The sequence below is a fragment of the Phytophthora cinnamomi genome, assembly GCF_018691715.1.
Source record: "Phytophthora cinnamomi strain GKB4 chromosome Unknown Contig18, whole genome shotgun sequence".
Lineage (NCBI taxonomy): Eukaryota > Oomycota > Peronosporomycetes > Peronosporales > Peronosporaceae > Phytophthora > Phytophthora cinnamomi.
This window is the reverse complement of record NW_027150951.1, coordinates 443,971-457,150: the sequence shown is the minus strand read 5'-3', so window position 1 is coordinate 457,150 and position 13,180 is coordinate 443,971. Positions and strand designations below refer to the sequence as shown.

General features: G+C 55.4%; 1 protein-coding gene across 1 annotated transcript; it reads left to right on the top strand.

Annotated features, from left to right (window-relative positions):
* Positions 1-10,503: 10,503 nt before the first annotated feature.
* IUM83_17981 (reverse transcriptase) lies at positions 10,504-10,974 on the top strand (the record flags this gene model as incomplete). The annotated part of the gene is made up of 1 exon (XM_067942954.1): positions 10,504-10,974. One exon carries the CDS (start codon positions 10,504-10,506, stop codon positions 10,972-10,974), a length of 471 nt encoding a protein of 156 aa, XP_067795951.1.
* Positions 10,975-13,180: the final 2,206 nt, after the last annotated feature.

The following is a 13,180-nucleotide window of genomic DNA, read 5'->3' as shown; positions in this document are numbered from 1 at the left end:
CAGCAGTTCGCTGCCAGTGAAGCCCGCATCGACGCGCTCACCGCAAGGCCAACAGGGGCCCGCAAGCATCAAGTTCCAACCTACCAAGGGAAGCTCGACGAAGATCTCGAGCTGTGGTTTTTCGCTGTGGAGCAATTCTACGCGGATTATCATCCCCAGATGATGGAAGAGTCTTCTCAGTTTGTGACTATGGTGTCGTGTCACCTCGGAGTCTGTAACGGGGTTACACGCACAAGTGGCTACAAGCCACTTGTGAATTTAACAGATAGGTTATCTGTTAAAAGTTTTAGATACTTCCTCACCTTGGTGTATGACACACCAATGGATACATTGAAGTGGGCCACCACAATGAGTGGTCCACACATACCCAAAAATCCTATTGGTAGAAAGCAGCATCTTTCTACCAATCAGAGACATGCATATTAGCGGGGCTCTGACAGCCAGCCGCTGCCAACCCCTTTCATAGATGATAAACAGTTTTAGCAGATTTAGGAGGAAGATCAATTTACAAACAATACAGTTCTCATTTTACCTAATCTAAGTCACTTGGAATCCTTTTATTACTTAACTTATATTTGTGTATTCAAATATAATTAACCTAAGTAATTACTAAGTACTTACGCTTCCTCATACACGTTGCGCAACGTGTAAGCTAAAGTAGTGAGTTAAGTTAGACCCACTACACCTGGTAGCACTTTGTAGTCCGTCCAACGACCGACTGCTTGACGTTCGTACGCGGTGTACGAACGCGGAGCCGAGAACCACATGAGCACGGAGGTGCCCATGGAGAGCTCCAACACGCCTGCAACGCATGCTGCACGCGCTGACTGCCCCCACCTGTCTGACCCAGAGTGGGAAGCCCTCCAACGACTGTCAACAGTCATTGGAGAAGCGGCGATAGCCACGATGCTGCGTACGCTATCACCGACGGAGCAACATGGTGTTGCTCTGGGCTTCATCATGAAGGAGCAGCGTGATGCTGCTTCTTCAGTGACGGCGTCGTCAGGGACGACACCGCGTGCTCAACCATTAAAGTTGAGCGTAAGCAATTACGTGGGAAGAGAGGGCGAGCCTCTCCTCCGATGGCTTGTCGAGCTCGACACAGCCATAGCGGCTCGACGCATCGTCGACCCGCTGTCGAAGGTCGCGTTCGCCATGTCCTGCCTTGGCGGACGCGCATGGAGTTGGGCGTATGGACGCCGACTCTCCGATCGTACGTGCTTCAGCACGTACGAAGTGTTCAAAGAGGAGCTCAAACAAGCGTTTGAGCCCCCGCAAAACGAGTTCCGGTCGAGGGCGGAGTTCCTCGACCTTCAGCAGGGTAAGCATGACGTCCATGCTTACGCGCAGCGCGCACGATATTTGGTATCAAATGTCGTGACTAACCCGATTGACGAGGTAACCAAGGTCGTCACGTTCATGAAGGGGCTGAGAGATGGGCCCGTGAAGACCTATCTCTTCCGAGAGTACCCGAGTACTCTCGAAGCAGCAATCACCCTTGCCATGCAAGAAGAGTTTAGCCTGCGGCAGGCTAAACTGCATGTGAACGCGCCGAGGCCGCAACCGCGCCCGGTAGCGAGGCCGGGAGGTCCAGAACCAATGGACCTCTCGAATGCAACAACTGCTGGTTACCAACAGCAGGGAGGTAACGTGCGATGCTTCCGTTGCGGAAGGATCGGTCACTTTGCACGGGAGTGCACAGCTCCCATGCCCCCTGGAGGTGGCCGTCGTGGCGATGCTAGGCATCGCCGCGGACCAACAAAAAACGCGAACATCCAGTAGGCGCGGGGCGCCCTACTGGTAATGCAGTCGCGCGTGCCGACATCGGGCACGCGACACTGAGGACTGCAGCCCCCAGTGAGACCAGCTCTCACTGCAAGAAACAAGATGACAGGCCAAACCTAGTCATCTTGAAGGTTTACTCGAAGAGAGCGAGTGACTCTCTTCGAGCATTGGTAGACTCAGGCGCGTCGAACAACTTTGTTCGACTACGAAGCCTGTCGAGACTTGACTTCGAGGAGGAAGATACACCTCGAAGTCTTCTGGAGGTACGACTGGCAACAGGTGCCATCGTGAAGACCGAGAAGCGCGTCGTGAACGTGCGCTTCTCGTACAAACAACGAGTGTTTGTCGAACACTTTATCGTCCTGGACCTGGACGATAAGTTCGACGTGGTAATGGGCATGCCGTGGCTTGCACGGCATGATCCGGTGATAGACCGGAAGAAGCGCACGCTCGTGCGCTTCGGACGCGACAGCGGAACAGAGAGCGATGGCCCTGTTACCGCAGCGCGCGCACCAGCAGGTGCGCGCGGCTCACCAGTCGAGACAGCGCTTCATGCTGCTGTCCCGGAGTGCCCAGGAAGTGCGCGAGGGCGCGCACAAGTGAGACCCACGTCGGCAATGCTGCCGACGTCGGAAGAAAAAGATGTGTTGGTTCCGGGAACCAACACCCACGTTCAAGCGTGTAAGGGACAGTCCCTGACCCGAAGTGGTCAGGTCGACAACGACGCGTCGGCTCCGGGAGCCGACGCACCCTCGGTCATGAGGGGCTCCGCCAATGATTGGCGTCGAGGTGACGAAGGCGTGTCAACTCCGGGAGTTGACGCTGCAAACAGTGCGGGCGGTTGCAAACGTACCGCACTGACACAATTTACATGCTGTCGTGCAGCCGGGCTGCACGACGAAGCGCCATGCGATCAAGCCGGGCTTGATATCGCGCGCCCGCAGACAGGGTCTGCCGGCGAAGGACATTACCGTGCAGCCGGGCTGCACGAAGGAAAATGCGGTCAAGCCGGGCTTGATACCGCGCGCCCGCGGACAGGGTCCGCCGGCGAACGACTGTCCACGGCCGGGCCTGGACAAGAAGAACAACTGTGCGGAGCCGGGCTCCGCACAACAAGAAGACGGCGCAAGCGGAAAACGCTGCGCAAGTCTCGGTCCGGGACCGAGACGCAACAAGAGCAGTCTGCTGGGCAGACTGCGGCGGTGACGCCGAATGTCAAGACGCTAAGCGTCTTGACGCGCACCGATACTGGATTCCAGTATCGTGAGATGGAACTCGCTAGTCCTCCGACGATGGCGTCGGAGTTGAATTCGCTTTCAGCCATGAGCTGGAAGCGCTTCACGCGCGACTTGCACGATGGACGCATCGAGCAAGTCTGCGTTCTTTCGGACAGCGAAAGAACGGCGAGCGAGAGCGAAGAGCTGAGGCAGCTCTTCATGGGAAGTACCACTGAGAGTGAAGACACTCTCAGTGCGAAGACGAAGCGAGAGCGCTTCGAGGAACAAGGTTGGGACTCGCTGAAGTCGAGTCCCTATTACGAATTGTTGAGGGAGTACAAAGACGTACTCCCGGAAGAGATTCCTGCGGAGCTTCCGCAGGATAAGAGAATTCAGCACGAGATTGATCTCGTGCCGGGCACGAAGTAGTGTGTCACGCGGCAGTGGCCACTGCCGCGAGAGCAAGTCAAAGCAATCGACGACTTCTTTGAAAGTCGTCGCAAAGCAGGACAAGTGCGGGAATCAAAGTCCCCGCACAGTGCTCCGACGTTCTGTGTCAAAAAGCCACAGGGCGGATGGCGTATCGTTCATGCTTACAACAAGCTGAACGATGCGACGGTACCGGCGCAGACGCCGATACCGCGAAAAGATGTTATCATCGATTCGATGGCCGGGAGCACCGTTTACAGTGCTCTCGACTTGCGGGACGGATTCTATCAGATCCTAATGCGTGAGAGCGATATCCCTCTCACGGCAGTGAGCACGCCAAGCGGCATGCTCTGGGAATGGCTAGTGATGCCACAGGGGCTTAAGAACGCCCCTGCGACTTTCAACAGGTGCGTGACGCACTTGTTGCGCTCGGTGCGCGACTTCGCACCGAGCTACTTCGATGATGTGTTCATCCACAGCCGGGCTGTGGACGGAAGACGACGTAGAGATGCACAGGGTGCATCTCCGGAAGCTACTTGAGCTTATGCGAAAGCATAAGCTCTACGCGAACCTGAAGAAGTGTATCTTCGGGGCGAGCGGGATACCCGTCCTCGGGTGTCTCGTAGGGAAGAATGGTGTTCGCCCTGACCCGGAAAAGGTCAGAGTGATCAATGAATGGCCAACGCCTTCAAGTGTCAAGGAACTGAGGCAGTTCCTTGGCTTGGCCACGTACTTGTGCAAGTACGTGGAGGACTATGCGGGCAAGATCCGCCCGCTGTCACAACTTCTTAAGAAAGAAGCTGTGTGGAATTGGACAACCGATTGCCAAAAGGCATTCGATGCAGTCAAGCGGGTTTGATTGAGTCGCCGATCTTGGCCGTCGCTGACCAAGATCGTCCATTTCACGTCGTATGTGACGCGTCCGATTTCGCGATCGGATGCGCGTTGATGCAGCACGATCACGAGGGCCGTGATCGTGTCGTCTACTACCAATCGCGTCAGCTGAAACCAGCTGAGCGCAACTATCCGGTGCATGACAAGGAACTCCTTGCCATGAAGTATGCACTCGCAAAGTTCCGAGTGTATTTGCTTGGGAGTAGACCATTTGTGGTCTACACCGACCATGCATCACTGCGCACCGCAGTGAAGTCGCCACACATTTCACAAAGAATGGCGAGATGGCTCTCATTCTTTGCGGAGTATAACTTCCGGGTCGAATACAAACCCGGAAGATTGAATGTAGTGGCCGACGCGTTATCACGTCGGCCGGACTATGCAGAAGCTGTTGACGCCAATGCCATTGACGCCATGCGATCGAGCAAACCCACATCATCTCTGTTGGATGATGTGAAGGCCGCGTACGCGCACGACGCGGACGCGCAACTCTTGCTGGCCTATGGCACAGCGCCTTCTGACAAGTCCCGTCAGAAGCTGCCCAAGCACCTTCGAGCGCGTGCACACCGCTTTCGTGTGCACGACGGACTGCTGCTTTACAATGCAGTCGACGACAACGCGGATCGCGTTGTCGTGCCAAATGACCATGACCTGCGACTCCGGATCATGTACGAGTATCATGATGCCCCGACTGCGGGACATCTCGGACGTGAGAAGACTTACGTCCTTCTCACGCGCGACTTCTACTGGCACCACCAGTATAAGTGGGTGCGCAAGTACATCCGTGCTTGCGAGGTATGCCAACGCGTAAAGCCTGCACCATTCGCGCAGGCTCCACTGCAATCACTACCGACTCCGTCGGAGTGTTGGAAGTCCATGTCTTTGGACTTCATCTTTGGTCTTCCCCCGGATAGCGGAGGGAACACCGGTATTGTGGTCTTTGTAGACCGCTTCAGCAAGATGGTACATCTTGCTGCGGTGCCAGCAGATGCGACCGCGAAGCAGACGGCCCGTCTGCTCGTCGACATGGTGTTCAAACACCATGGCATGCCGTCCGACATCGTGTCGGACAGAGACCCGCGCTTCACAGCGCACCTGTGGCAAGAAGTGTTTACACTTCTTGGGAGCCAGCTTTCCATGCCGACTGCGGATCAGCCGCAGACGGACGGTCAAACCGAGCGCGTGAATCGCGTGCTCGTCGACATGTTGAAGAGCTACGCTCACTCGTTCCAATACTGGAGCGAGTGTCTATCGATGGCAGAGTTTGCCATCAATAACTCAGTGCATGCCTCGACCGGGCATACACCGTTCTACGTGAATGCCATGCGGCATCCACGCCTACCGAGTTTACTCGGAGAGATGGCTCCCACTTTAAGTGGAGGAGGATCTACGACTGCAATACAGCAGCCGCAGAAAACCGCTGACACTTGCACAGTGTCAGCTGCAACAATGGACAAACCACATGAGTCTGCGCAGGGCGCAGACTCCCCCAAGAACAAGGCTAACGACCACGGGCTGCGCAGGGCGCAGACGCCGCAAAGAACCACGCAGAGGCCGGGCCTCTAGCGGAGAGCGAGCTGAATAACTTCAGCTCGGATGCAATCAACTTCCTTACAAAAAGACAAGCCGTGATTCGGTTTGTCCAAGACACAATAGCAGCTTCTGTTGATCAACAGAAGCTGAACGCAGACAATGTGGCAGAGGCAACACAAATGAATTCGAAGTTGGTTCATTAGTTTTGTTAGCTACACAAAACCTGCCTAAACATGCAGTTTCGAACTTCGGAGCAAGCTTGCTTGCTCCGCGCTTCATCGGGCCGTTCACTGTATTGGCACGGCACGGCAACGCATACACGCTAGACATACCGTCTAGCATGCGCCTCCATCCGACCTTCTACGTCGGACGGCTGAAGCCATACCTGCAGCACTAGCCATCTAGCTCGGCTGACCCGAAGCCTCGGCAGGAGCCGAGGCAGAAGCAGAGGACTTGGCCTCGGCGACGAGCAGCCTCTCCTCCAGCGCGCGGACGCGCTGGAGCAACCCCTTCATCTGGGTCCCCAGCTCGACCTGGATGTTCGAGGCGGTCTGCGAGACCGCCGCGACTTGGGCCTTCTGGTTCGCCAGCTCCTGTTTCAGGGCGGCGAACTCAGCGCCCTGCAGACGCTCCACGGCGGTCACCCGGTCGTGGAGAGACGCATACTGATCAGCCCGGGGCTGATCATACCCGGGGCGTGTTCCCACCCCCGCCACCGCCGATCCGTGACGCCCACGGCTCAACCCGCTGGATTGTTGAGCGGATTGTTGACCATAGTATCCCGAAAACGAACCCTCAAGGGGCTCGTTTTCGTATTCGTTGGAGAGGATTTCCTCCCCATCGAGATACATAGAGCCGCGGAACGTCTTGCTGGAGGACGTTCCGGAAATGGTGAGGGCGTACGAGGAGCAGTACGGGCTGGCACAGCGGAAGTAACACGAGCGCTGCGATCATCGCCAGCGCCCGAACCCTCACGTGCTAAGAACTTAGCACGGAGCTCTTGAGACTCTCGGGCACACGGAACGACGTGTACCCGTTCAGGTCGCGGTCGCTCAAGCGGACCGCGCCTGGAAGCACTTCGTGCACTGAAAGCCCTCGGGCACAGCGCACGGCACATTTGCTCTCCTCAGCAGCAACATGAAGTTGCTCCAGCTTTCCACGCTTCGAGTATGTCTCGAAGCGATCACGCGCTTGCTTAATCCGATCACGGTAAGCACTCGGCCTCTTGTTGAAGTTATCAACAAAGGCGTTCCAACTTTGACAAAGTGCCTGCCACTCGGGCACTTTGCTGCGAGAAGATGTCTTCTTGCTTTGAAACCATCGGAGCTCATGAAAGAGTCCGATGTAGTAATCGCGCCTTTGATGCGTCTCCACATCAAAGTGCAGCTCGGCAGCCACAGCGTCATCCTTGATGGCGCTGCATACGTACAGCGGCACCTCATTCGGAGGTACCGAGTTCCCATACCGGTCCGCAATCTCGGATGCGGACGGCATCCACGGATCGCGCGCTGCAGGCGCAACGCGCGGAGAGCCTTGAGCTTTGATATCACGCGCTGCTGCTGCAGCGCGTGGAGTACTGAGAGCCCCAGCGGAAGCGAGAGGGGTATTGCTCTCAGTACGCGAACGCTTCGAACTCGAAGCGTCCGATTCGTCCCCTTCACGCGGACGAACGTTCTTGGCGTGAGGGTCGAGCGATTCGCTCGACACTGAGTCTTTACGCTTTGAGGGTGAGTCTTCCTCGCCCTCCATATCTTCATCGTCGTCGTCGAAGTCGACGACGTCGCCGTACTTCGCCTTCTGGCGTTCGAAGTAGTCGTCGATGGAGAGATGACTCCCCACCGACTTAGAAGACTTCTTCTGAGGCGCGCTCATGGTTGAATGAGCGCGGATTTCTTCTCCAAACGCGGAGAATTGACGAATGGTCAATTCCAAAGATTGACGTGCGGGGACCCCGCGCGTCTAACCTTAAGAGGGGATGGTGTAACGGGGTTACACGCACAAGTGGCTGCAGGCCACTTGTGAATTTAACAGATAGGTTATCTGTTAAAAGTTTTGGATACTTCCTCACCTTGGTGTAAGACACACCAATGGATACATTGAAGTGGGCCACCACAGTGAGTGGTCCACACATACCCAAAAGATCCTATTGGTAGAAAGCAGCATCTTTCTACCAATCAGAGACATGCATATTAGCGGGGCTCTGACAGCCAGCCGCTGCCAACCCTTTCATAGATGATAAACAGTTTTTAGCAGATTTTAGAGGAAGATCAATTTACAAACAATACAGTTCTCATGTTACCTAATCTAAGTCACTTGGAATCCTTTTATTACTTAACTTATATTTGTGTATTCAAATATAATTAACCTAAGTAATTACTAAGTACTTACGCTTCCTCATACACGTTGCGCAACGTGTAAGCTAAAGTAGTGAGTCAAGTTAGACCAACCACACAGTCCCTGACCCGAAGTGGTCAGATCGACAACGACGCGTCGGCTCCGGGAGCCGACGCACCCTCGGTCATGGGGGCTCCGCCAATGAATGGCGTCGAGGTGACGAAGGCGTGTCAACTCCGGGAGTTGACGCTGCAAACAGTGCGGACGGTTGCAGACGTACCGCACTGACGCAATTTGCATGCTGTCGTGCAGCCGGGCTGCACGACGAAGCGCCATGCGATCAAGCCGGGCTTGATATCGCACGCCCGCAGCCAGGGTCTGCCGGCGAAGAGACATTACCGTGCAGCCGGGCTGCACGAAGGAAAATGCGGTCAAGCCGGGCTTGATACCGCGCGCCCGCGGACAGGGTCCGCCGGCGAACGACTGTCCACGGCCGGGCCTGGACAAGAAGAATAACTGTGCGGAGCCGGGCTCCGCACAACAAGAAGACGGCGCAAGCGGAAAACGCTGCGCAAGTCTCGGTCCGGGACCGAGACGAAACAAGAGCAGTCTGCTGGGCAGACTGAGGCGGTGACGCCGAATGTCAAGACGCTAAGCGTCTTGACGCGCACCGATACTGGATTCCAGTATCGTGAGATGGAACTCGCTAGTCCTCCGACGATGGCGTCGGAGTTGAATTCGCTTTCAGCCATGAGCTGGAAGCGCTTCACGCGCGACTTGCACGATGGACGCATCGAGCAAGTCTGCGTTCTTTCGGACAGCGAAAGAACGGCGAGCGAGAGCGAAGAGCTGAGGCAGCTCTTCATGGAAGTACCACTGAGAGTGAAGACACTCTCAGTGCGAAGACGAAGCGAGAGCGCTTCGAGGAATAAGGTTGGGACTCGCTGAAGTCGAGTCCCTATTACGAATTGTTGAGGGAGTACAAAGACGTACTCCCGGAAGAGATTTTCCTGCGGAGCTTCCGCAGGATAAGAGAATTCAGCACGAGATTGATCTCGTGCCGGGCACGAAGTAGTGTGTCACGCGGCAGTGGCCACTGCCGCGAGAGCAAGTCAAAGCAATCGACGACTTCTTTGAAAGTCGTCGCAAAGCAGGACAAGTGCGGGAATCGAAGTCCCCGCACAGTGCTCCGACGTTCTGTGTCAAAAAGCCACAGGGCGGATGGCGTATCGTTCATGCTTACAACAAGCTGAACGATGCGACGGTACCGGCGCAGACGCCGATACCGCGAAAAGATGTTATCATCGATTCGATGGCCGGGAGCACCGTTTACAGTGCTCTCGACTTGCGAGATGGATTTTATCAAATCCTAATGCGTGAGAGCGATATCCCTCTCACGGCAGTGAGCACGCCAAGCGGCATGCTCTGGGAATGGCTAGTGATGCCACAGGGGCTTAAGAACGCCCCTGCGACTTTCAACAGGTGCGTGACGCACTTGTTGCCCTCGGTGCGCGACTTCGCACCGAGCTACTTCGATGATGTGTTCATCCACAGCCGGGCTGTGGACGGGAAGACCGACGTAGAGATGCACAGGGTGCATCTCCGGAAGCTACTTGAGCTTATGCGAAAGCATAAGCTCTACGCGAACCTGAAGAAGTGCATCTTCGGGGCGAGCGAGATACCCGTCCTCGGGTGTCTCGTAGGGAAGAATGGTGTTCGCCCTGACCCGGAAAAGGTCAGAGTGATCAATGAATGGCCAACGCCTTCAAGTGTCAAGGAACTGAGGCAGTTCCTTGGCTTGGCCACGTACTTGTGCAAGTACGTGGAGGACTATGCGGGCAAGATCCGCCCGCTGTCACAGCTTCTTAAGAAGGAAGCTGTGTGGAATTGGACAGCCGATTGCCAAAAGGCATTCGATGCAGTCAAGCGGGGCTTGACTGAGGCGCCGATCTTGGCCGCGGCTGACCAATATCGCCCATTTCACGTCGTGTATGACGCATCCTATTTCGCTATCGGATGCGCGTTGATGCAGCACGATCACGAGGGCCGTGATCGTGTTGTGTACTACCAATCGCTTCAGCTGAAGCCAGCTGAGCGCAACTATCCGGTGCATGACAAGGAACTCCTTGCCATGAAGTATGCACTCGCAAAGTTCCGAGTGTATTTGCTTGGGAGTAGACCATTTGTGGTCTACACCGACCATGCATCACTGCGCACCGCAGTGAAGTCGCCACACATTTCACAAAGAATGGCGAGATGGCTCTCATTCTTTGCGGAGTATAACTTCCGGGTCGAATACAAACCCGGAAGATTGAATGTAGTGGCCGACGCGTTATCACGTCGGCCGGACTATGCAGAAGCTGTTGACGCCAATGCCATTGACGCCATGCGATCGAGCAAACCCACATCATCTCTGTTGGATGATGTGAAGGCCGCGTACGCGCACGACGCGGACGCGCAACTCTTGCTGGCCTATGGCACAGCGCCTTCTGACAAGTCCCGTCAGAAGCTGCCCAAGCACCTTCGAGCGCGTGCACACCGCTTTCGTGTGCACGACGGACTGCTGCTTTACAATGCAGTCGACGACAACGCGGATCGCGTTGTCGTGCCAAATGACCATGACCTGCGACTCCGGATCATGTACGAGTATCATGATGCCCCGACTGCGGGATATCTCGGACGTGAGAAGACTTACGTCCTTCTCACGCGCGACTTCTACCGGCACCACCAGTATAGTGGGTGCGCAAGTACATCCGTGCTTGCGAGGTATGCCAACGCGTAAAGCCTGCACCATTCGCGCAGGCTCCACTGTAATCACTACCGACTCCGTCGGAGTGTTGGAAGTCCATGTCTTTGGATCTTCATCTTTGGTCTTCCCCGGATAGCGGAGGGAACACCGGTATTGTGGTCTTTGTAGACCGCTTCAGCAAGATGGTACATCTTGCTGCGGTGCCAGCAGATGTGACCGCGAAGCAGACGGCCCGTCTGCTCGTCGACATGGTGTTCAAACACCATGGCATGCCGTCCGACATCGTGTCGGACAGAGACCCGCGCTTCACAGCGCACCTGTGGCAAGAAGTGTTTACACTTCTTGGGAGCCAGCTTTCCATGCCGACTGCGGATCAGCCGCAGACGGACGGTCAAACCGAGCGCGTGAATCGCGTGCTCGTCGACATGTTGAAGAGCTACGCTCACTCGTTCCAATACTGGAGCGAGTGTCTATCGATGGCAGAGTTTGCCATCAATAACTCAGTGCATGCCTCGACCGGGCATACACCGTTCTACGTGAATGCCATGCGACATCCACGCCTACCGAGTTTACGCGGAGTGATGGCTCCCACTTTAAGCGGGGGAGGATCTACGACTGCAATACAGCAGCCGCAGAAAACCGCTGACACTTGCACAGTGTCTGTAACGGGGTTACACGCACAAGTGGCTACAAGCCACTTGTGAATTTAACAGATAGGTTATCTGTTAAAACTTTTGGATACTTCCTCGCATTGGTGTAAGACACACCAATGGATACATTGAAGTGGACCACCACAGTGAGTGGTCCACACATACCCAAAAGATCCTATTGGTAGAAAGCAGCATCTTTCTACCAATCAGAGACATGCATATTAGCGGGGCTCTGACAGCCAGCCGCCGCCAACCCCTTTCATAGATGATAAACAGTTTTTAGCAGATTTTAGAGGAAGATCAATTTACAAACAATACAGTTCTCATGTTACCTAATCTAAGTCACTTGGAATCCTTTTATTACTTAACTTATATTTGTGTATTCAAATATAATTAACCTAAGTAATTATTAAGTACTTACGCTTCCTCATACACGTTGCGCAACGTGTAAGCTAAAGTAGTGAGTCAAGTTAGACCCACTACACCTGGTAGCACTTTGTAGTCCGTCCAACGACCGACTGCTTGACGTTCGTACGCGGTGTACGAACGCGGAGCCGAGAACCACATGAGCACGGAGGTGCCCATGGAGAGATCCAACACGCCTGCAACGCATGTTGCAGGCGCTGACTGCCCCCACCTGTCTGACCCAGAGTGGGAAGCCCTCCAACGACTGTCAACAGTCATTGGAGAAGCGGCGATAGCTACGATGCTGCGTACGCCGACGGAGCAACATGGTGTTGCTCTGGGCTTCATCATGAAGGAGCAGCGTGATGCTGCTTCCTCAGTGACGGCGTCGTCAGGGACGACACCGCGTGCTCAACCATTAAAGTTGAGCGTAAGCAATTACGTGGGAAGAGAGGGCGAGCCTCTCCTCCGATGGCTTGTCGAACTCGACACAGCCATAGCGGCTCGACGCATCGTCGACCCGCTGTCGAAGGTCGCGTTCGCCATGTCCTGCCTTGGCGGACGCGCATGGAGTTGGGCGTATGGACGCCGACTCTCCGATCGTACGTGCTTCAGTACGTACGAAGTGTTCAAAGAGGAGCTCAAACAAGCGTTTGAGCCCCCGCAAACGAGTTCCGGTCGAGGGCGGAGTTCCTCGACCTTCAGCAGGGTAAGCATGACGTCCATGCTTACGCGCAGCGCGCACGATATTTGGTATCAAATATCGTGACTAACCCGATTGACGAGGCGACCAAGGTCGTCACGTTCATGAAGGGGCTGAGAGATGGGCCCGTGAAGACCTATCTCTTCCGAGAGTACCCGAGTACTCTCGAAGCAGCAATCACCCTTGCCATGCAAGAAGAGTTTAGCCTGCGGCAGGCTAAACTGCATGTGAACGCGCCGAGGCCGCAACCGCGCCCGGTAGCGAGGCCGGGAGGTCCAGAACCAATGGACCTCTCGAATGCAACAACTGCTGGTTACCAACAGCAGGGAGGTAACGTGCGATGCTTCCGTTGCGGAAGGATCGGTCACTTTGCACGGGAGTGCACAGCTCCCATGCCCCCTGGAGGTGGCCGTCGTGGCGATGCTAGGCATCGCCGCGGACCAACAAAAAACGCGAACATCCAGTAGGCGCGGGGCGCCCT